This window comes from Oncorhynchus nerka, linkage group LG1 (genome assembly GCF_034236695.1).
Source record: "Oncorhynchus nerka isolate Pitt River linkage group LG1, Oner_Uvic_2.0, whole genome shotgun sequence".
NCBI classification, from domain to species: Eukaryota; Metazoa; Chordata; class Actinopteri; order Salmoniformes; family Salmonidae; genus Oncorhynchus; species Oncorhynchus nerka.
This window is the reverse complement of record NC_088396.1, coordinates 24073188-24097721: the sequence shown is the minus strand read 5'-3', so window position 1 is coordinate 24097721 and position 24534 is coordinate 24073188. Positions and strand designations below refer to the sequence as shown.

The window sequence follows — 24534 nt, the reverse complement described above, 5'->3', positions numbered from 1 at the left end:
TCACGCTCTGTGTGGGAAGGGCGTGGCAGGGTCATGGCAGGGGGTGGATGGGGGAGGAGAGAGGGAGAAAAAGGAGTGTTTTTGTCCTAAATAAAAAAAATCCTGGCTTCCTCCAGCTCCCCCTCTCCCTCTTTCACTCTGTCTCTCTCTCTCTCTCTTTCCCATAGTGGGAGTGTCGGTGTGAACGGTTAGACTTTCAGCTCCACTGACACTCTACTGACACTCTACTGACACTCTATACCCCATCAAAGTTTTATAGTCTGTCTTTAGAAGAGAATAAATGTTGGCTGCTGTTTAACAGCCCTTCTCTTTCTCTGTCCTCTCTTGATCTTCCTCTCTGGTCTAGGTGGAAGGCAGGACTATGGGAACAACAGAGTCCCAGTCCTCCAGAGGTGTGGGGGCCAGAGGGAGAGCCTGTACCCAGGGCAGGAGGCCTGGGAGGGGGCTAGAGATGGTGCCAGAGAGGGTGAGGGCTGGCGATGTTCACCCCCAGTCCTGGCACTGGCAGACCGACACCCCCAGGAGAAGGGTGGGCAGGGCATGGTACCCATTAGGAAACACATACACAGCCTACAGAAGGGAGAGGAGGAAGGAGAAAAGAGCTCAGAGAAGGCCAGAATGACTTCAGGTGAGTGTGGGGGATGTAGTTTTCAGGTATCGACTCATGTCAATCTGGCTCTTACAGCCCTTTCTCTCCATCTCATCCTTTTGATCTCAGCTGTCTCTCTCTCAGGCCTCTCTCTCTGTCCCTCCTCTCATCTCTCTCTCTCTCTCTCTCTCTCTCTCGCTCTCTCTCTCGCTCTCTCTCTCTGTCCCTCCTCTCATCCCTCTCTCTCTGTCTCTCCTCTCACCCCTCTCTCTCTGTCCCTCCTCACACCCCTCTCTCTCTGACCCTCCTCTCACTCCTCTCTCTCTGTCCCTCCTCTCACCCCTCTCTCTCTGTCTCTCCTCTCATCCCTCTCTCTCTGACCCTCCTCTTATCACTCTCTCTCTGTCCCTCCTCTCACCCCTCTCTCTCTGTCCCTCCTCTCACCCCTCTCTCTCTGACCCTCCTCTCACTCCTCTCTCTCTGTCCCTCCTCTCACCCCTCTCTCTCTGTCTCTCCTCTCATCCCTCTCTCTCTGACCCTCCTCTCATCCCTCTCTCTCTGTCCCTCCTCTCACCCCTCTCTCTCTGTCTCTCCTCTCATCCCTCTCTCTCTGTCTCTCCTCTCATCCCTCTCTCTCTGACCCTCCTCTCATCCCTCTCTCTCTGTCCCTCCTCTCACCGCTCTCTCTCACTGTCCCTCCTCTCACCGCTCTCTCTCTCTGTCCCTCCTCTCACCGCTCTCTCTCGCTCTGACCCTCCTCTCATCCCTCTCTCTCTGTCCCTCCTCTCACCGCTCTCTCTCACTGTCCTCCTCTCACCCCTCTCTCTCTCTGTCCCTCCTCTCACCCCTCTCTCTCTCTGTCCATCCTCTCACCCCTCTCTCTCTGTCCCTCCTCTCATCCCTCTCTCTCTGTCCCTCCTCTCACTGCTCTCTCTCTCTGTCCCTCCTTTCACCCCTCTCTCCCTGTCTCTCCTCTCATCCCTCTCTCTCTGTCCCTCCTCTCACCCCTCTCTCTCTGTCCCTCCTCACACCCCTCTCTCTCTGACCCTCCTCTCACTCCTCTCTCTCTGTCTCTCCTCTCATCTCTCTCTCTCTGACCCTCCTCTTATCACTCTCTCTCTGTCCCTCCTCTCACCCCTCTCTCTCTGTCCCTCCTCTCACCCCTCTCTCTCTGACCCTCCTCTCTCTCTCACTCCTCTCTCTCTGTCCCTCCTCTCACCCCTCTCTCTCTGTCTCTCCTCTCATCCCTCTCTCTCTCTGACCCTCCTCTCCCTCTCTCTCTCTCATCCCTCTCTCTCTGTCCCTCCTCTCACCCCCTCTCTCTCTGTCCCTCCTCTTACCCCCTCTCTCTCTGTCCCTCCTCTCACCCCTCTCTCTCTGTCCCTCCTCTCTCACCGCTCTCTCTCTCTGTCCCTCCTCTCACCACTCTCTCTCTCTGTCCCTCCTCTCACCGCTCTCTCTCTCTCTGTCCCTCCTCTCACTGTCGCTCTCTCTCTCTGTCCCTCCTCTCACCGCTCCTCTCTCTGTCCCTCCTCTCTCACCGCTCTCCCTCTCTCTCTGTCCCTCCCCCTCTCACCGCTCCTCTCTCTCTCTCTCTCTGTCCCTCCTCTCACCCCTCTCTCTCTGCTCTCTCTCGGTCCCTCCTCTCACCGCTCTCTCTCTGTCCCTCCTCTCACCACTCTCTCTCTGTCCCTCCTCTCACCGCTCTCTCTCTCTGTCCCTCCTCTCACCGCTCTCTCTCGGTCCCTCCTCTCACCCCTCTCTCTCTCTGTCCCTCCTCTCACCGCTCTCTCTCTGTCCCTCCTCTCACCGCTCTCTCTCTCTGTCCCTCCTCTCACCGCTCTCTCTCACTGTCCCTCCTCTCACCCCTCTCTCTCTCTGTCCCTCCTCTCACCCCTCTCTCTCTGTCCCTCCTCTCATCCCTCTCTCTCTGTCCCTCCTCTCACCCCTCTCTCTCTGTCCCTCCTCTCACCGCTCTCTCTCTGTCCCTCCTCTCACCCCTCTCTCTCTGTCCCTCCTCTCACCCCTCTGTCCCTCTCTCTCTCTCTCTGTCCCTCCTCTCACCCTCCTCTCTCTCTCTCTCTGTCCCTCCTCTCACCCCTCTCTCTCTGTCCCTCCTCCCTCACCCCCTCTCTCTCTGTCCCTCCTCTCACCCCTCTCTCTCTGTCCCTCCTCTCACCGCTCTCTCTCGCTGTCCCTCCTCTCACCACTCTCTCTCTCTGTCCCTCCTCTCACCGCTCTCTCTCTGTCCCTCCTCTCACCGCTCTCTCTCTCTGTCCCTCCTCTCACCGCTCTCTCTCGGTCCCTCCTCTCACCCCTCTCTCTCGGTCCCTCCTCTCACCCCTCTCTCTCTGTCCCTCCTCTCACCCTCTCTCTCTGTCCCTCCTCTCACCCCTCTCTCTCTGTCCCTCCTCTCACCGCTCTCTCTCTGTCCCTCCTCTCACCGCTCTCTCTCTCTGTCCCTCCTCTCACCGCTCTCTCTCTCTCTCTGTCCCTCCTCTCACCCTCCTCTCACCCCTCTCTCTCTGTCCCTCCTCTCATCCCTCTCTCTCTGTCCCTCCTCTCACCCCTCTCTCTCTGTCCATCCTCTCACCCCTCTCTCTCTGTCCCTCCTCTCACCCCTCTCTCTCTGTCCCTCCTCTCATCCCTCTCTCTCTGTCCCTCCTCTCATCCCTCTCTCTCTGTCCCTCCTCTCACTGCTCTCTCTCTCTGTCCCTCCTCTCATCCCTCTCTCTCTGTCCCTCCTCTCACCGCTCTCTCTCACTGTCCCTCCTCTCACCGCTCTCTCTCTCTGTCCCTCCTCTCACCGCTCTCTCTCTCTCTGACCCTCTCCCCCTCTCTCTCTGTCCCTCCTCACCCCTCTCACCGCTCTCCTCTCTCTCTGTCCCTCCTCTCACCGCTCTCTCTCACTGTCCTCCTCTCACCGCTCTCTCTCTCTGTCCCTCCTCTCACCCCTCTCTCTCTCTGTCCATCCTCTCACCCCTCTCTCTCTGTCCCTCCTCTCATCCCTCTCTCTCTGTCCCTCCTCTCACTGCTCTCTCTCTCTGTCCCTCCTTTCACCCCTCTCTCCCTGTCTCTCCTCTCATCCCTCTCTCTCTGTCCCTCCTCTCACCCCTCTCTCTCTGTCCCTCCTCACACCCCTCTCTCTCTGACCCTCCTCTCACTCCTCTCTCTCTGTCCCTCCTCTCACCTCTGTCTCTCCTCTCATCTCTCTCTCTCTGACCCTCCTCTTATCACTCTCTCTCTGTCCCTCCTCTCACCCCTCTCTCTCTGTCCCTCCTCTCACCCCTCTCTCTCTGACCCTCCTCTCACTCCTCTCTCTCTGTCCCTCCTCTCACCCCTCTCTCTCTGTCTCTCCTCTCATCCCTCTCTCTCTCTGACCCTCCTCTCATCCCTCTCTCTCTGTCCCTCCTCTCACCCCTCTCTCTCTGTCCCTCCTCTCACCCCTCTCTCTCTGTCCCTCCTCTCACCCCTCTCTCTCTGTCCCTCCTCTCACCCCTCTCTCTCTGTCCCTCCTCTCACCGCTCTCTCTCTCTGTCCCTCCTCTCACCACTCTCTCTCTCTGTCCCTCCTCTCACCGCTCTCTCTCTGTCCCTCCTCTCACTCCTCTCACCCCTCTCTCTCTGCCCTCTCTCTCTCTCGGTCCCTCCTCTCACCCCTCTCTCTCTCTGTCCCTCTCTCTCTCTGTCCCTCCTCTCCGCTCTCTCTCTCTGTCCCTCCTCTCACCGCTCTCTCTCTGGCCCTCCTCTCACCCCTCTCTCTCTGTCCCTCCTCTCATCCCTCTCTCTCTGTCCCTCCTCTCATCCTCTCTCTCTGTCCCTCCTCTCTCTCTCCCCCTCCTCTCTCTCTGTCCCTCCTCTCACCCCTCTCTCTCTCTCTCTCACCCCTCTCTCTCTGTCCCTCCTCTCACCCTGTCCCTCCTCTCTCTGTCCCTCCTCTCACCCTCTCTCTCTCTCTCTCTGTCCCTCCTCTCACCGCTCTCTCTCTGTCCCTCCCCTTCTCTCACCCCTCTCTCTCTGTCCCTCCTCTCACCCCTCTCTCTCTGTCCCTCCTCTCACCCCTCTCTCTGTCTCCTCTCACCGTCCCTCCCTCCTCTCACCCCTCTCTGTCCCTCTCTCACCCCTCTCTCTCTGTCCCTCCTCTCACCCTCTCTCTCTGTCCCTCCTCTCACCGTCCCTCCTCTCTGTCCCTCCTCTCACCTCTCTCTCTCTGTCCCTCCTCTCTCTCTCTCTGTCCCTCCTCTCACCGCTCTCTCTCTCTGTCCCTCCTCCTCTCTCCTGCCCTCTCTCTCTGTCCCTCCTCTCACCGCTCTCTCTCTCTGTCCCTCCTCTCACCGCTCTCTCTCCTGTCCCTCCTCTCACCCCTCTCTCTCTGTCCCTCCTCTCATCCCTCCTCTCTCTGTCCCTCCTCCTCATCCCTCTCTCTCTGTCCCTCCTCCTCACCCTCTCTCTCTCTGTCCCTCCTCTCACCCTCTCTCTCTGTCCCTCCTCTCACCCCTCTCTCTCTCCCTCTCTGTCCCTCCTCTCCCTCCTCTCCCGTCTCTCTCTGTCCTCCTCTCACCTCTCTCTCTCTGTCCCTCCTCTCACCGCTCTCTCTCTGTCCCTCCTCTCACCCTCTCTCTCTCCCTCCTCTGTCCCTCCTCTCACCCCTCTCTCTCTCCCTCCTCTCACCCCTCTCTCTCTGTCCCTCCTCTCACCCCTCTCTCTCTCTGTCCCTCCTCTCACCCCTCTCTCTCTCTGTCTCCTCTCACCCCTCTCTCTGTCCCTCCTCTCACCCCTCTCTCTCTGTCCCTCCTCTCACCCTGTCCCTCCTCTCTCTCTGTCCCTCCTCTCACCCTCTCTCTCTCTCTCTGTCCCTCCTCTCACCGCTCTCTCTCCTCTCACCGCTCTCTCTCTGCCCTGTCCCTCCTCTCCGCTCACCCTCCTCTCTCTCTGTCCCTCCTCTCACCGTCCCTCCCTCTCTCTCTCTCTGTCCCTCCTCTCACCGCTCTCTCTGTCTGTCCCTCTCTGTCCCTCCTCTCACCCCTCTCTCTCTGTCCCTCCTCTCATCTCCTCTCTCACCCCCTCTCTCTCTCTCTGTCCCTCCTCTCTCCCTCCTCCTCTCACCCCTCTCTCTCTGTCCCTCCTCTCACCCTGTCCCTCTCTCTCTCTCTGTCCCTCCTCCCTCTCTCTCTGTCCTCCTCTCATCTCTCTCTCTGTCCCTCCTCTCACCGCTCTCTCTCTCTGTCCCTCCTCTCTCAGTCCCTCCTCTCACCCCTCCTCTCTCTCTCTCTCTGTCCCTCCTCTCACCGCTCTCTCTCTGTCCCTCCTCTCACCCCTCTCCTCTGTCCCTCCTCTCTGTCCCTCCTCTCACCCCTCTCTCTCTGTCCCTCCTCTCACCCCTCTCTCTCTCCTCTCACCACTCTCTCTCTCTGTCCCTCCTCTCTCTCTCTGTCCCTCCTCTCACCCTCTCTCTCTCTGTCCATCCTCTCACCCCTCTCTCTCTGTCCCTCCTCTCACCCTCTCACCCCTCTCTCTCTGTCCCTCCTCTCACCCCTCTCTCTCCCTCTCTCTCTCTCTCTGTCCCTCCTCTCATCCCTCTGTCTCTCTGTCCCCCTCCTCCTCTCACTGCTCTCTCTCTCTGTCCCTCCTCTCATCCCTCTCTCTCTGTCCCTCCTCTCACCGCTCTCTCTCACTGTCCCTCCTCTCACCCCTCTCTCTCTGTCCCTCCTCTCTCTGTCCCTCCTCTCACCCTCTCCCTCCGCTCTCTCTCTGACCCTCCTCTCATCCCTCTCTCTCTGTCCCTCCTCTCACCGCTCTCCCCCTCTCACTGTCCTCCTCTCACCGCTCTCTCTCTCTCTCCCTCCTCTCACCCCTCTCTCTCTGTCCATCTTCTCTGTCCCCTCTCTCTCTGTCCCTCCTCTCATCCCTCTCTCTCTGTCCCTCCTCTCACTGTCCCTCCTCTCTCTCTGTCCCTCCTTTCACCCCTCCTCTCCCCTGTCTCCTCCTCTCATCCCTCTCTCTCTGTCCCTCCTCTCACCCCTCTCTCTCTCCTCTCATCCCCCTCCTCTGTCCCTCCTCTTACCCCTCTCTCTGTCCCTCCCTCTCTCTCTCTGACCCTCCTCTCATCCCCTCTCTCTCTGTCCCTCCTCTGTCCCTCCTGTCCCTCCTCACCTCTGTCTCTCCTCTCATCTCTCTCTCTCCCTCTCACCCTCTCTCTCTGACCCTCCTCTTATCACCCCTCTCTCTCTGTCCCTCCTCTCACCTCTGTCCCTCTCTCTCTGTCCCTCCTCTCACCCCTCTCTCTCTGACCCTCCTCTCTGTCCCTCCTCTCTCTCTGTCCCTCCTCTCTCCCCTCTCTCTCTGTCTCTCCTCTCATCCCCTCTCTCTCTCTGACCCTCCTCTCATCCCTCTCTCTCTGTCCCTCCTCTCACCCCTCTCTCTCTGTCCCTCCTCTCACCCCTATCTCTCTGTCCCTCCTCTCACCCCTCTCTCTCTGTCCCTCCTCTCCACCCCTCTCTCTCTGACCCTCCTCTCACCCTCTCTCTCTCTCTGTCCCTCCTCTCTGTCTCACCGCCCTCCCTCTCTCTCTCTCTGTCCCTCCTCTCACCGCTCTCTCTCTCTCCTCTCCTCCTCTCACCGTCCCTCTCACCGCTCTCTCTCGCTGGTCCTCCTCTCACCCCTCTCTCTCTCTGTCCCTCCTCTCACCGCTCTCTCTCTGTCCCTCCTCTCACCGCTCTCTCTCTGTCCCTCCTCTCACCCCTCTCTCTCTGTCCCTCCTCTCATCCCTCTCTCTCTGTCCCTCCTCTCATCCCTCTCTCTCTGTCCCTCCTCTCACCCCTCTCTCTCTGTCCCTCCTCTCACCCCTCTCTCTCTGTCCCTCCTCTCACCCCTCTCTCTCTCTGTCCCTCCTCTCACCCGTCTCTCTCTGTCCCTCCTCTCACCGCTCTCTCTCTCTGTCCCTCCTCTCACCGCTCTCTCTCTCTGTCCCTCCTCTCACCGCTCTCTCTCTGTCCCTCCTCTCACCGCTCTCTCTCTGTCCCTCCTCTCACCGTCCTCTCCTCTCTCACCCTCTCTCTCTGTCCCTCCTCTCACCCCTCTCTCTCTGACCCTCCTCTCACCCTCCTCTCTCTCTGTCCCTCCTCTCACCCCTCTCTCTCTCTCCTCTCACCCCTCTCTCTCTCTGTCCCTCTCCTCTCATCCCTCTCTCTCTCTGACCCTCCTCTCATCCCTCTCTCTCTGTCCCTCCTCTCACCCCTCTCTCTCTCTCACCCCCCTCCCTCCTCTCACCCCTATCTCTCTCACCCCTCCCTCCTCTCACCCCTCTCTCTCTGTCCCTCCTCTCACCGCTCTCTCTCTCTCTGTCCCTCCTCTCACTCTCTCTCTGTCCCTCTCTCTCTGTCCCTCCTCTCACCGCTCTCTCTCTCTGTCCCTCCTCTCACCGCTCTCTCTCTCTCTGTCCCTCCTCTCACCGCTCTCTCTCTCTCCTCTCCCTCCTCTCACCCCTCTCTCTCTCTGTCCCTCTCTCTCCTCTCTCTGTCCCTCCTCTCACCGCCCTCTCTCTCTCTCTCTCTCTGTCCCTCCTCTCACCCTCTCTCTCTCTCTCACCCTCCCTCCCTCTCTCACCCCTCTCTCTCTGTCCCTCCTCTCATCCCTCTCTCTCTGTCCCTCCTCTCACCCTCTCTCTGTCCCTCCTCTCACCCCTCTCTCTCTGTCCCTCCTCTCACCCCTCTCTCTCTGTCCCTCCTCCCTCTCTCTCTGTCCCTCCTCTCACCCCTCTCTCTCTGTCCCTCCTCTCACCTGTCTCTCTCTCTGTCCCCTCCACTCTCACCCTCTCTCTGTCTCTCTCTGTCCCTCCTCTCACCGCTCTCTCTCTCTGTCCCTCCTCTCTCACCGCTCTCTCTCTCTGTCCCTCCTCTCCCTCCTCTCACCGCTCTCTCTCTCTGTCCTCTCCTCTCTCTCTGTCCTCCTCTCATCCCTCTCTCTCTGTCCCTCTCTCTCTCTCTCTGTCCCTCCTCTCACCCCTCTCTCTCTGTCCCTCCTCTCACCCCTCTCTCTCTGTCCCTCCTCTCACCGCTCTCTCTCTGTCCCTCCTCTCACTCTCTCTCTGTCCCTCCTCTCTCTGTGTCTCCTCTCACCTCTCTCTGTCCCTCCTCTCTCTCTCTCTGTCCCTCCTCTCACCCCTCTCTCTCTGTCCCTCCTCTCATTCCTCTCTCTCTCTCCCTCCTCTCACCCCTCTCCATCTGTCCCTCCTCTCACCCCTCTCTCTCTGTCCCCTCCTCTCACCGCTCTCTCTCTGTCCCTCCTCTCACCGCTCTCTCTCTGTCCCTCCCCCTCACCGCTCTCTCTCTGTCCCTCCTCTCACCGCTCTCTCTCTCTGTCCTCCTCTCACCGCTCTCTCTCGGTCCCTCCTCTCACCCTCCTCTCTCTCTCTGTCCCTCCTCTCACCGCTCCTCTCTCTGTCCCTCCTCTCACCCCTCTCTCTCTGTCTCTCTCTCTCTCTCTGTCCCTCCTCTCACCCTCTCTCTCTCTGTCCCTCCTCTCACCCTTCTCTCTCTGTCCCTCCTCTCACCCCTCTCCCTCCTCTCTCACCCCTCTCTCTCTGTCCCTCCTCTCACCCTCTCTCTCTCTGTCCCTCCTCTCACCCTCTTTCTCTCTGTCCATCCTCTCACCCCTCTCTCTCTGACCCTCCTCTCACCCCTCTCTGTCCCTCCTCTCACCCCTCTCTCTCTGTCCCTCCTCTCATCCTCTCTCTCTGTCCCTCCTCTCCTCCCCCCTCTCTCTCTGTCCCTCCTCTCACTGTCTCTCTCTCTCTGTCCCTCCTCTCATCCCACTGTCTCTCTCAGTCCCTCCTCTCCGCTCCACTGTCCCTCCTCTCCACCGCTCTCTCTCTCTGTCCCTCCTCTCACCGCTCTCTCTCTGTCCCTCCTCTCACCGCTCTCTCTCTCTGTCCCTCCTCTCAACGTCCCTCTCTCACCCCTCTCTCTCCCTCCTCTCACCGCTCTCTCTCGGTCCCTCCTCTCACCGCTCTCTCTCTCGTCCCTCCTCTCACCGTCCCTCCTCTTCACCCCTCTCTCTCTCTGTCCCTCCTCTCACCCCTCTCTCTCTGTCCCTCCTCTCACCGCTCTCTCTCTGTCCCTCCTCTCACCCCTCTCTCTCTCTCTGTCCCTCCTCTCACCCCTCTCTCTCGTCCCTCCTCTCACCCCTCTCTCTCTGTCCCTCTGTCCCTCCTCTCACCCCTCTCTCTCGGTCCCTCCTCTCACCCCTCTCTCTCTGTCCCTCCTCTCACCCCTCTCTCTCTGTCCCTCCTCTCACCGCTCTCTCTCGGTCCCTCCTCTTACCCCTCTCTCTCTGTCCCTCCTCTCACCGCTCTCTCTCTCGGTCCCTCCTCTCACCGCTCTCTCTCGGTCCCTCCTCTCACCGCTCTCTCTCTCTCGGTCCCTCCTTCTTACCCCTCTCTCTCTGTCCTCTCCCTCTCACCGCTCTCTCTCCCTCCTCTCACCGTCCCTCCCCTCCTCTCACCGCTCTCTCTCTCGGTCCCTCCTCTCACCGCTCTCTCTCTCTGTCCCTCCTCTCACCGCTCTCTCTCTCTGTCCCTCCTCTCACCGCTCTCTCTCGGTCCCTCCTCCCACCGCTCTCTCTCTCGGTCCCTCCTCTTACCCCTCTCTCTCTGACTCTTGCTCTGTCTGGCTCTCCCTCCCCTCCCATTTCTGTTCCCTCTTTCTTTCACCCCTCTGTCTGTTCCAACCCTCTCACCTTTTCCTCCCACAACTACTGTACTTCATTTCTCTTTCTCTCTGTCCCATCCTTCTCTCTGTGTGGCAGCCAGTTTAGCGAAGATAGAGAGCGAGAGAGAGAGGATGCACAAGAGGAGAGAGAGGAGTGTTTAATCCTGTCTTTGAGTGGGGAGAAGGGAGGGAGCAGGACAGCCATTCTCTCTTTTCTTTCAGCTGCGCCGTTCCTCTGCCACCTTCTTCAAAGCTGCTCTTTTCTTTTCAGATCCTTTCTTCCTTCCCTTGTGTGTTTGGGTTTCTGTTCTTTTCCCCCTTTTCTTTTGGCATGTGGTTGCACTCGCTCTCCCAGTGCTGGCAGGCGAGAGGGCTAGTCCTCCCTGGGGCATCCCCCCCCGCACTCCTCTCTCCTTCCCCCCTCTCTGTCTGTCTCTCTCTCTGTCTGTCTCTTACACACACACACACACACACACACACACACACACACACACACACACACACACACACACACACACACACAGAGGCTTTCCTATGCTTAAAGTGAAGCTTACATGAGGCTTTACAGCTCATCAGCTTGTGAGAGTGGGCACCATGTTTGCCTTTGTGTCTTTTTTGTCTCTATGTGTGTATGTGTGTCCATGCATGTGTGTGTCTGTTTATGTTGCGCCCCTGTGTCTGTATGTGTCCTATTGTGTGTGTGTGTTCTCCACTAACGTCCACTCTCTGGGTCGGTAGATGCGTGCGTGCTGTGGGGCAGTGAGCAACCTACGGCTCCTACTACTAATGAGGAGGATGATGATGAAGAGGTGAGGAAGCTGAAGGTGTGTATCGAGCTGAAGGGGCTCCGCCTCCGCAAGCCCACCTCTTCCTCCCCCGAGAGGCCAGAGGTCAAAGAGGAGAGGACATGGTCATCACATCACAGCCCCTCCTTCCTGCCCCGGACCCTCCCCCCGACCCCAACCTGGAGCCCAGCCCATGCCCCGCCCCCTCGGGACAGGAAGTTCAAGGTTGATCTGGAAGTGAAACCTCTGTCACAGAAGCCAGAGATCACAAAGAGCTGGGCCAGAGAGATGCTGGCTAATGGAGACGCTAAACGAGGTAGTCTGTCTGTCCGTCTGAGTTGTCTGATTCTGATTGACTCTGTGGGGTTGACCTGTAGCCTTGTCGCCAGTGGTAGTGGGCTTTTACTGCTGCTATGTACAGTATGGAGCAGTGTTTACTGTGCTATAAGCTGTTCTATATCTTTTGTTGTGTCCTTCGTATCTCCTCAACATCTCCTCTCTGACAGAAGTGTTGAAGCCACAGACAGAAGTTCATCTAGGCTCTCTATGGTTTAGCCTTCAATATCCCTGTGCTTTGTGATGTCATTTCCTCTCTACATTAGTGGTGTAGTCAGCCTGCCTGGGTTCAGGCGCTTTCCCTGCAGAGTGGACAGGAAGTGACATAGGAGGACACTTCCTGCTGGCTCCAGGTATTTAGAGTGTTAGAGAGGCTGTGTCTGTGGTTAAGACTCTACCAGCTAACAACAAACGTTCCCTTAACGTTAGAGAACGTTCCTTTAAGAGTATCATTAGGTCATTAACTAACGTTTTTATAGGAGTGTTGCAAAAACTTTTGTGCCTCCCCCAAAAAATCATTACACATCACGTCTTGCTGCTAAGCCAATCAATGCTCTGATTAGTGAACCACTGATTCATTCACAGGCCTTTGTCTGTTTGGGATACTCACACAGTGCTTTGGAGATAGTGTTTTCAACTTCGATATTTCACACACAGGATTACATTGTGCATGTTCAATGAATCAGTCATTATTATTCAACATTTCCTCACCTGGGATTTGAACACACAGCCTCTTGGTTCACGTTATTCTGATCTTCCTGCTACATCTCAGTGTCCGTGTCCGGTATCAATAAATCGGATTATTCTCTCATCATTGATTTTATTCGCTTATTTCAGTAATTGAAGGGCTTTCTGTCTAGTTGTCTAATGTTGCTGCTATTAACCTGTTTTAACGATACTCCTGAATCATTATGCTCAATGAAATATTTTGTTGAGTGTACTTTTAACAGAGCTGAGATTTACTTCAGAGTGCATTCACCCTATTGGTTAAACGTGTCAAGTGGTTTCAGATCTACACAAGTGCCTAGGGAAGAGGGGTTTGTTCTGGACAGGACATAACTATACTGGCCCAATGGGGGATATCCCTTGTAGGTACAGGGGTAAGGGAATTGGTCATTGGTGCTAGTGGCTTGGCTTTGAGACCTGCTAGGGGAGTTACCCTACTGTCACATTCATAGCAATAGATTTGGCTACAGTTACAACAGACCTGATCTAAATAAAATGAGTTTCTCATTAGAAGGTGGGAATGTGTAGGATTACGCCTTGTGCACGAATTATAACCACATTTCCACTATCGCTCCAAAACGTTCTGTATGTGCTCATTCATCTACTGTAGCTGAGCATTTCTGCATTGTCTTCTTGAAATCCACACATACTGTGTAGGACAAGTGATTCTGTTGCAACTTGTCTGTTTTTCCACATTTAAACCTGGAGGTGGAACTCTGTGTTGTGCATTATCTTGGTATAACTGGCACAATCATTGCTTAAATGGCAAATGTGAGAAAGTGAAGACATGCTACTGTAAATATACACATTTCTGACATTCTGAGAACAAGGCAACCGAGGTATATTTGTGTCAGAAGCAACACCAGCGCCTGGGCCATGTTCTGGCAACATGTTGGAATGTTCCAGATAGAACTGCGATGTGACTGATTCCTAATCAGAGACACGTTTGTTCTACATGATAAATAAAAAGATGCTAGAGAGTCGTCTTGTAGCTGCTCAGCTATCGAGAATTCTACTGATTTCCATCTTTCAGTTCAAATACTTATTTGAATTTGATCAGATAGGTGTGTTGTAACCAGCACCAATGACCAACACCCTAACCGCTGTCTCAATAAGGGATATCTCTACAGCATGTGCTTAATGCGCCAGTATAGTTAGGCCCTGTCCAGAACAAACCCTAACCCCTCCTCCCGAGGCACTTGTGTAGATCTGAAAACACTTGACATGTGTAAGCAATTTTTTTATTTTTTTTATTTCACCTTTATTTAACCAGGTTGGCTAGTTGAGAACAAGTTCTCATTTGCAACTGCGACCTGGCCAAGATAAAGCATAGCAGTGTGAACAGACAACACAGAGTTACACATGGAATAAACAATTAACAAGTCAATAACACAGTAGAAAAAAAATGGGCAGTCTATATACAATGTGTGCAAAAGGCATGAGGAGGTAGGCGAATAATACAATTTTGCAGATTAACACTGGGGTGATAAATGATCAGATGGTCATGTACAGGTAGAGATATTGGTGTGCAAAAGAGCAGAAAGGTAAATAAATAAATAAAATAAAAAAACAGTATAAAAACAGTATGGGGATGAGGTAGGTGAAAATGGGTGGGCTATTTACCAATAGACTATGTACAGCTGCAGCGATCGGTTAGCTGCTCGGATAGCTGATGTTTGAAGTTGGTGAGGGAGATAAAAGTCTCCAACTTCAGCGATTTTTGCAGTTCATTCCAGTCACAGGCAGCAGAGTACTGGAACGAAGGCGGCCAAATGAGGTGTTGGCTTTAGGGATGATCAGTGAGATACACCTGCTGGAGCGTGTGCTACGGATGGGTGTTGCCATCGTGACCAGTGAACTGAGATAAGGCGGAGCTTTACCTAGCATGGACTTGTAGATGACCTGGAGCCAGTGGGTCTGGCGACGAATATGTAGCGAGGGCCAGCCGACTAGAGCATACAAGTCGCAGTGGTGGGTGGTATAAGGTGCTTTGGTGACAAAACGGATGGCACTATGATAGACTGCATCCAGTTTGCTGAGTAGAGTGTTGGAAGCCATTTTGTAGATGACATCGCCGAAATCGAGGATCGGTAGGATAGTCAGTTTTACTAGGGTAAGCTTGGCGGCGTGAGTGAAGGAGGCTTTGTTGCGGAATAGAAAGCCGACTCTTGATTTGATTTTCGATTGGAGATGTTTGATGTGAGTCTGGAAGGAGAGTTTGCAGTCTAGCCAGACACCTAGGTACTTATAGATGTCCACATATTCAAGGTCGGAACCATCCAGGGTGGTGATGCTAGTCGGGCATGCGGGTGCAGGCAGCGATCGGTTGAAAAGCATGCATTTGGTTTTACTCGCGTTTAAGAGCAGTTGGAGGCCACGGAAGGAGTGCTGTATGGCATTGAAGCTCGTTTGGAGGTTAGATAGCACAGTGTCCAATGACGGGCCGAAAGTATATAGAATGGTGTCGTCTGCGTAGAGGTGGATCAGGGAATCGCCCGCAGCAAGAGCAACATCATTGATATATACAGAGAAAAGAGTCGGCCCGAGAATTGAACCCTGTGGCACCCCATAGAGACTGCCAGAGGACCGGACAGCATGCCCTCGATTTGACACACTGAACTCTGTCTGCAAAGTAATTGGTGAACCAGGCAAGGCAGTCATCCGAGAAACCGAGGCTATTGAGTCTGCCGATAAGAATATGGTGATTGACAGAGTCGAAAGCCTTGGCGAGGTCGATGAAGACGGCTGCACAGTACTGTCTTTTATCGATGGCGGTTATGATATCGTTTAGTACCTTGAGCGTGGCTGAGGTGCACCCGTGACCGGCTCGGAAACCAGATTGCACAGCGGAGAAGGTACGGTGGGATTCGAGATGGTCAGTGACCTGTTTGTTGACTTGGCTTTCAAGACCTTAGATAGGCAGGGCAGGATGGATATAGGTCTATAGCAGTTTGGGTCCAGGGTGTCTCTCCCTTTGAAGAGGGGATGACTGCGGCAGCTTTCAATCCTTGGGGATCTCAGACGATATGAAAGAGAGGTTGAACAGGCTGGTAATAGGGTTTGCGACAATGGCGGCAGATAGTTTCAGAAATAGAGGGTCCAGATTGTCAAGCCCAGCTGATTTGTACGGGTCTAGGTTTTGCAGCTCTTTCAGAACATCTGCTATCTGGATTTGGGTAAAGGAGAGGCTTGGGCGAGGAGCTGCGGGGCGGGCTGTTGGCCGAGGTTGGAGTAGCCAGGCGGAAGGCATGGCCAGCCGTTGAGAAGTGCTTATTGAAGCTTTCGATAATCGTGGATTTATCGGTGGAGACCGTGTTACCTAGCCTCAGTGCAGTGGGCAGCTGGGAGGAGGTACTCTTGTTCTCCATGGACTTCACAGTGTCCCAGAACTTTTTGGAGTTGGAGCTACAGGATGCAAACTTCTGCCTGAAGAAGCTGGCCTTAGCTTTCCTGACTGACTGCGTGTATTGGTTCCTGACTTCCCTGAACAGTTGCATATCACGGGGCTATTCGATGCTATTGCAGTCCGCCACAGGATGTTTTTGTGCTGGTCGAGGGCAGTCAGGTCTGGAGTGAACCAAGGGCTGTATCTGTTCTTGGTTCTGCATTTTTTGAACGGAGCATGCTTATCTAAAATGGTGAGGAAGTTACTTTTAAAGAATGACCAGGCATCCTCAACTGACGGGATGAGGTCAATGTCCTTCCAGGATACCCGGGCCAGGTCGATTAGAAAGGCCTGCTCACAGAAGTGTTTTAGGGAGCGTTTGACAGTGATGAGGGGTGGTCGTTTGACTGCGGCTCCGTGGCGGATACAGGCAATGAGGCAGTGATCGCTGAGATCCTGGTTGAAGACAGCGGAGGTGTATTTGGAGGGCCAGTTGGTCAGGATGCGTCTATGAGGTGCCCTTGTTTACAGAGTTAGGGTTGTACCTGGTGGGTTCCTTGATGATTTGAGTGAGATTGAGGGCATCTAGCTTACATTGTAGGACTGCCGGGGTGTTAAGCATATCCCAGTTTAGGTCACCTAACAGAACAAACTCTGAAGCTAGATGGGGGCGATCAATTCACAAATGGTGTCAGGGCACAGCTGGGAGCTGAGGGTGGCCGGTAGCAGGCGGCAACAGTGAGAGACTTATTTCTGGAGAGGGTAATTTTCAAAATTAGTAGTTCGAACTGTTTGGGTATGGACCTGGAAAGTATGACATTACTTTGCAGGCTATCTCTGCAGTAGACTGCAACTCCGCCCCCTTTGGTAGTTCTATCTTGACGGAAGATGTTATAGTTGGGTATGGAAATCTCTGAATTTTTGGTGGCCTTCCTGAGCCAGGATTCAGACACGGCAAGGACATCAGGGTTAGCAGAGTGTGCTAAAGCAGTGAGTAAAACAAACTTAGGGAGGAGGCTTCTGATGTTGACATGCATAAAACCAAGGCTTTTTCGATCACAGAAGTCAACAAATGAGGGTACCTGGGGACATGCAGGGCCTGGGTTTACCTCCACATCACCCGCGGAACAGAGAAGGAGTAGTATGAGGGTGCGGCTAAAGGCTATCAAAACTGGTCGCCTAGAGCGTTGGGGGCAGAGGATAAGAGGAGCAGGTTTCTGGGCATGGTAGAATATATTCAGGGCATAATGCACAGACAGGGGTATGGTGGGGTGCGGGTACAGCGGAGGTAAGCCCAGGCACTGGGTGATGATGAGACAGGTTGTATCTCTGGACATGCTGGTTGTAATGGGTGAGGTCACCGCATGTGTGGGAGGTGGGACAAAGGAGGTAACAGGGGTATGCAGAGTGGGTCTAGGGGCTCCATTGTGAACTAAAACAATTATAACTAACCTGAACAACAGTATACAAGGCATATTGACATCTGAGAGAGACATACAGCGAGGCATACAGTAATCACAGGTGTTGAATTTGGAAAGCTAGCTAAAAACAGTAGGCGAGGCTAATCCGCTAGCACAACAAACAGCAGGTAAAATGGCGTTGACTAGGCAACGGGGCCGACAGGTAAGACAAACAAGCAGAAAGGAGTACCGTGATTAATGGACAGTCCAGCGTGCGTCAGCTATGTAGCCAAGAGATCAGTGTCCAGGGGGCAGCGGTGGATGGGCAGGGGGGCTGGCGAGTGTTATCCAGGTTTTTAAAAAAAAATTTTTTTTTTTTTTAACTAACAATGACTAACTAGCTTGTAGCTAGTTAGCTGGTTAGCGTCTGGAGGTTCTTGAGTGTGTCATAAAAATAAAAATAAGAGTAAAAGTAATAGCGATTCCGTATCACATTGGGTGAGGCAGGTTTCCGGAAGGTATAAACAAATTAAAAATCAAAAGAGATAGAAAGTAAATGGGGTCAGAGAGTGATTGGGACGCGGTGGTACAGACGGTTAGCAGGCCTGTGCTAACAAGCTAACAGTTCGTAGGCCCGAGCTAGACAAGGTAGCAGTTAGCGGACCGGAGCTTGACAAGCTAGCCGTTAGCAGGCCGAGTTAGCAAGCAGGGAGATAGCGAGGGCTAGAGAGTTAACCTTTGGGGGACGTCGCGATGGGGTGAGTCTGTTTATTTATTCCTCTTCATGCGGTGAGCTGGAGATACAGCGATTCAGAAAGCTCGCGGGCCTTGGCCAGCAGATGGATCTTTGGCGATGTCGCAGCGGAAAAGCCTGTTGAAACCCCCTCGGACGATTATGTCGGCGGACCAGTCGTGATGGATCGGGCGGGGCTCCGTGTCGGCAGTAGAGGGTCAGTAGAGGGTCCAGGCCAATTGGCAAATTAGGTATTTTTGGACCTCTTCGGGTAATCGGGAGATGGGCTTAGCTCGAGGCTAGCTCCAGGCTAACTGGTGCTTGCTCTGGGACAGAGACGTTAGCCAGGAGTAGCCACTCGGATTGCAGCTAGCTATTTACGATGATCCGGTATAAAGCTTCAGAGCTTGCGGTAGGAATCCGGAGATGTGGTAGAGAAAAAGCAGTCTGATATGCTTTGGGTAGATGTCGCGCTGGTGTCCTAGTTAGCGTTGAAGACCGCTAGCAGTGGCTAGCTAGTAGCTAGTTAGCGGCTAGCTTCTGATGAGGGTTCCGGTTCTAAAGCATAGAAAAAGCAGATCCGTACCACATTGGGTGATGCGGGTTGCAGGAGAATATATTCAGCCTGTGGTTGGGAAGTGAGATTAAAATATGTACGAAATATATACGGAAAAAAAAGAGGAAAAAAACTATATTTACACTATACAGGACGGGACAAGACAAAACACACGTCCGACTGCTACGCCATCTTGGATGACTTGGATGAATGTGAATGCATCTTGAAGTAAATCTCATCTCTGTTAAAAGTACACTCAAGGAAAATGTTTATTGATCATGGTGATTGAGGATGATCAGTAAAACAGGTCAACATGGCCCACCAACACCAGATAACAACACAGAAAGTCCATACATTTTTTAAATCAATCAAACAAATGAATGATGAGAGAATAGTCAGATTAACTGGTAACTGGCACAGACATGCTGGCGTAGCAGGAAGATCTGTGTGTATGTGTGTCTGTGTGTGTGTGTGTGTGTGTGTCTGTGTGTGTGTGCTGTGTGAGTGAGTGAGTGAGTGAGTAAGAGCACGTGCACATGCCATTTAGAAATATGGGGGCAGGTGTAGTGTGACTAACGTGTGATGAATGACTGTTTCCCTTCAAGGCCCAGTCAAAGAGAGAGAGAGAGACAGAGAGAGTGTCAAACTAGGGCTTTCCCCGTGCTCACACCACAGCTGAGAGAGTGTCAAACTAGGGCTTTCCCCGTGCTCACACCACAGCTGAGAGAGTGTCAAACTAGGGCTTTCCCCGTGCTCACACCACAGCTGAGAGAGTGTCAAACTAGGGCTTTCCCCGTGCTCACACCACAGCTGAGAGAGTGTCAAACTAGGGCTTTCCCCGTGCTCACACCACAGCTGAGAGAGTGTCAAACTAGGGCTTTCCCGTGCTCACACCACAGCTGAGAGAGTGTCAAACTAGGGCTTTCCCCGTGCTCACACCACAGCTGAGAGAGTGTCAAACTAGGGCTTTCCCCGTGCTCACACCACAGCTGAGAGAGTGTCAAACTAGGGCTTTCCCCGTGCTCACACCACAGCTGAGAAAGTGAGAAACTAGGGCTTTCCCCGTGCTCACACCACAGCTGAGAAAGTGAGAAACTAGGGCTTTCCCCGTGCTCACACCACAGCTGAGAAAGTGAGAAACTAGGGCTTTCCCCGTGCTCACACCACAGCTGAGAAAGTGAGAAACTAGGCCTTTCCCCGTGCTCACACCACAGCTGAGAAAGTGAGAAACTAGGTCTTTCCCCGTGCTCACACCACAGCTGAGAAAGTGAGAGATGAATAGACTTAGAAAGAGAGAGGGATTAAATAAGGAGATTAAGAAAGGGTATTCCCTGCTGGCTTGATGATTCCGTGGTAACCACAGAGTATGATTGACAGTGAAGCGTCGCCCTCCTCCCATCTATTCAATGACAGCACTACGGCAACCACTGTCCTGGGTTAATGAGGCGTAATATTCCACCACTGTGTGTACGGGTGAGTGTGTGTATACGGGTGTGGGTGTGACTGATGTATGTACGTGTGAGTGTATTGGGGGGAGCTTTAAGAGACAGTGTGTGTGTTTATGTGTGTCCAGGGAATAAAATATTTAGACTTGTAGGCCAACCACCCCCACCCCCCAGCTATTGTAATTTCAAGGACATTTAAAAAAAAAATCAATAATGGGTACTTCTTCACTATGTGTGTGAGGTTGATAAAAGACAGTGGGAATTGCATTTACTCATTACTCAAACTGAGAGTGCCTCTACAATGTGTTTGTGTGTATGTGTGCGCGCTCCCAGACAGAGATGTTCATCCTCATTAATAAATCAGCAGACGTAGAGAGCTAGTCGAGCTTGCCTCCGCACTCCTATCCTTCAGTCTCTCTCTTTCCCTCCGCACCCCTATCCTTCAGTCTCTCTCTTTCCCTCCGCACCCCTATCCTTCAGTCTCTCTCTTTCCCTCCGCACCCCTGTCCTTCAGTCTCTCTCTTTCCCTCCGCACCCCTATCCTTCAGTCTCTCTCTTTCCCTCCACACCCCTATCCTTCAGTCTCTCTCTTTACCTCCGCACCCCTATCCTTCAGTCTCTCTCTTTCCCTCCGCACCCCTATCCTTCAGTCTCTCTCTTTCCCTCCGCACCCCTATCCTTCAGTCTCTCTCTTTCCCTCCACACCCCTATCCTTCAGTCTCTCTCTTTCCCTCCGCACCCCTGTCCTTCAGTCTCTCTCTCTTTACCTCCGCACCCCTGTCCTTCAGTCTCTCTCTTTCCCTCCACACCCCTATCTTTCAGTCTCTCTCTTTACCTCCACACCCCTGTCCTTCAGTCTCTCTCTCTTTACCTCCGCACCCCTGTCCTTCAGTCTCTCTCTCTTTACCTCCGCACCCCTGTCCTTCAGTCTCTCTCTCCCTCTGCACCCCTATCTTTCAGTCTCTCTCTTTACCTCCACACCCCTGTCCTTCAGTCTCTCTCTCTTTACCTCCACACTCCTGTCCTTCAGTCTCTATCTCTTTACCTCCGCACCCCTGTCCTTCAGTCTCTCTCTCTTTACCTCCGCACCCCTGTCCTTCAGTCTCTCTCTTTACCTCCACACCCCTGTCCTTCAGTCTCTCTCTCTTTACCTCCACACCCCTGCCCTTCAGTCTCTCTCTCTTTACCTCCACACCCCTATCCTTCAGTCTCTCTCTCTTTACCTCCACACCCCTATCTTTCAGTCTCTCTCTTTCTCTTCCTCTGTCTCTATATCAGTTTTCAGACTCTTTGTTTCTATTTTTCTCCCCTTTTCTGCTGTTTTTTTTATAAAGTTCACAGTGAATGTCATTCTCTTCTTTTCTAAACTTGTATTCATTCTCTCCCGCTCTCTCTGTCCTGTAGTTGGACTGCTCCCTTCGACCCAGCAGAGGGACAGATCTGCCCCCCAGGGGCCCCTCGTGGGGCAAGGATGTGACTGGGGATCCAAGGAGCCTAGGAGAGGAGGGCTGGGGGTGAAGACTGAGGGTCAGTGCCTCCCCCCCTCAGCCCCTGAGCCCCCCACCAAAGACACCGCCTCTCTCAAACCCCGTCGTCATAGCGACACGGACAAACCCAAGGGCAAGCGGCCGTGCAAGACAAAACACATCAGCCAAAGAGAGAGGGAGCGGAGGAGAGAGCTGCTGAACGGCGGCAACAACCAGCATGGAAGCACTGCTCTGGGAGCAGCTTTGGAGGACAAGGTGAGTGTGGTGGAGTCATTGGGGTTTCAGTGTTAACAGGTCTGGTGTCAGATTTAACAGGCTGGAATGGGACTTGGAGAGACAGTGAGATAAATTACAGAGACAGTGGATCGAGGCCGCAAGAGGAGGGTCGTTCCACCTCAAAAGGCACAAGAAAGAGGATTTCCATCCCCACCATCTCAGATTGTTCTGAAATCGTTTCTGTAGCTAGTAAAAGATACGTTTAGAATTCCTGAAACATTATTTTGTTGAAATATAATTTGATCTCTGAGAAATTAAGCTAATCGATTTCAACCAATCAGATAATATGCAATAAATATAGTACCCAACATTCGATTTGGATCAAACTTCTTCCTACCAATGAGTAAGACACGAGGAATACATTTTTAAAAAGGTCAAAAACCACCCACAGACCCCATGCCAAAGCCATCCCAACAACCAGTATTAAACCAGTATACAACCAGTATACAGTATCAGTTCTCTATTTTTGACAAGTAGTATGTATCTGTGGCTTGCCGTATTGCTTCTCCATGCTATTTAATGTATTCCCTGTTAATCTGGGGATTTTTTTTCCATGTTCAGATAAATTTGCCATTGAAGTCACTTGCATTATTTACTGTGAAAGTACCAGGTTTTGACCACTAGATGCTGCTGTTCCTGCTATACCGCCACATTCTTTATCAATTTTGCTGGTCTCTTGCGTTTATTAACTAGATCACAACATTTCCTTTGCAACTTTGGGTAGAACACCAATAGATCTCTCTCATTATGAAAATAAATTGTGTTGTTTACTCACAGTTTCAAGGTATCCAATTGTGATCTTGTCTCATCGCTGCCACTCCCCAACGGGCTCGGGAGAGGCGAAGGTTGAGTCATGTGTCCTCAGAAACATAACCCACCAAGCCGTGCTCCTTAACACCTGCTTGCTAAACCCGAAAGCCGAACCAATGTGTCAGAGGAAACACCGTTCAACTGACGACAAAAGTCAGCTTGCAGGCACCTGGCCTGCCACAAAGAGTCGCTAGAGCGCAATGAGCCAAGTAAAGCCCCTCCCCTAAACCGGACGACACTGGGCCAATTGCGCGCCGCCCTATGGGACTCCCGGTCACGGCCAGTTGGGACTCCCGGTCACGGCCTGGGATCAAACCCCAGGCTGTAGTGACACCGCAACACTGCAATGCAGTGACTTAGACCGCTGCGCCACTCAGGAGCAACCCAACTATCCCTGACTAGTCCAACAAGTGGCTGCTCTCTCAGAGGGTCATCCCTATGCAATTCTCATATGAAGACTTTTCCTACAAGCCCAAAACTTAAATGGAGAAATGGGCCAGGGACTAAAAGGTTGTGCCAACCCTAATGAAATAATGAACTGCATGGCAGTCATATGTTTTTTTCAATAAAATGATCAGGAATTGGCTCTATATGTATTATGATTAGTGACATATAACATTAAACACAACACAACCCAATACCATTACAATTGCAAAACACTATACAGTGTGTGTTTGGTACTTTTACCATTGAAGACCATTAGAAACCATAACATTGAAAAAAACATAATCAGAAGGAATACATTACATCGTATGGAGAAACAGTAAACGCCAAGTCGCATCTTCATACTATTTGTCAAACACAGAGAACTGATACTGTATACTGGCTGTTGGCGTGGGATTGGCGCGGGGTGTGGGGGGTTCATGGTTGGTTTTAGAATTTTGGGGGGGATTCCTAATGTCTTAAATCAGATGCTGGGTACTATATTTATTATTTATTATCTGAATCCTATAAATTACATTAAATTGAGATCAAATGTAATTTCAACAAAATAATGTTTCAGGAATGCCAATCCTACCTGTTTCAAACTACAAACACAATTTCAGAACAATCTGAGATGGTGGGTGTCATGGGTTGCTGAAATGAGATGGAATGACTCAAGAAGGAGTGAAATAGAAAGGGAGAATAGAGAGACTGAGAGGGAGAATGAGAGAGAGGAAGGGATTAAATATGTTTGCGATGTTTAGAGTGTTGCTGCTGCTCTGACCTCTTCCTGCCCTGAAAAGCTCCCTGTGGATTGTGTGTGTGTGTGTGTGTGTGTATGTGTGTGTGTATGTATGTGTGTGTATGTGTGTGTTTTCATTCTTTCACATACTGTAGAATTCATGGCATGTTGGCTGTAAAAACAATTGGGAAATGTTTCTTTCAAACAGAACTAATTTTACCTCTCTTGACAGTATTCACTTTTTTATATAGCCATTGCTTTTACCAGGAAGGAGCAAGAGACAATCAACTTTGACCCTGTTGTTGCAGCTGTTGTCGTGGTAACCGGGCAGCTGCACGTTCTAGATTCCTTCGTTTAAATTCAGACCTTCCACTGCTTTCATTTTTTCACATTCAAAACAGGAAGTTAGCAGCTTGCCTTAGCCTACTTGTAATTCATTTGTAAATAATATCCTTGTATTTTCCTGTTATGGTGAATAAGAAGTTGGCTCCTCAAAACATTGTCAGATTGTTCTGGTTATTATATTATATGAGCTGGCTAGACAAATGATCCATTATTCATTTGTTTTTTCAGGTCCTAAGAAACATAAGACTAATAAAATGTATTTTCAAATGAATAGAAGGGCATATTTTGAGGTGAACTTTGTTATTAGTCTGTGCAGCCCGTGGCTGTGCCATGCAAATGAAATCAATAGTTGTTATTTTGTTCATTAAACAGACAAGAGACACTTAGCCGACATCCCTCTGCCCTGATCAGTCAACAGGTTCAAGTTTAAAGTCAAAATGAATCAAATAGAAAATACCAGAATAAAACAGAAATATATATTTTTCCAAACAATTTCAGTGTCACGACCATGTTGAACCACTCATATAACAACGAAGTTGTATTTTGTCCTCATTTTCTTTCGCTGTAGAAGCATTCGAATCTGCACTTTCCGATCAGGTAAAGAAATAGACCAGCTGACCTGAATGAACCTCTGCAGGATGACTTCAGAAAGGAGATCTTTTTGATCCACATTGGATGTGGTCACACCATCGCACGCTTTCTCTTTTTTCAAACTCCCCAACAGTTATTTTGGCTGAAGCTAAATATAAGGGCCTTTAATTATTTACCTGTCAAAATCAAGAAAAAAAGA

The 24534-nt window shown here is 52.1% G+C and overlaps 1 protein-coding gene across 1 annotated transcript in view; it reads left to right on the top strand.

The window, feature by feature from the left end:
* LOC115145587 (BCL-6 corepressor-like) overlaps positions 1–24534 on the top strand; it is a 73797-nt gene that overhangs the window by 22987 nt on the left and 26276 nt on the right. Inside the window, 3 exon segments of the mRNA XM_065017375.1 lie at positions 347–628; positions 11034–11396; positions 21066–21403. Coding sequence (XP_064873447.1) covers positions 347–628; positions 11034–11396; positions 21066–21403 — 983 coding nt within the window.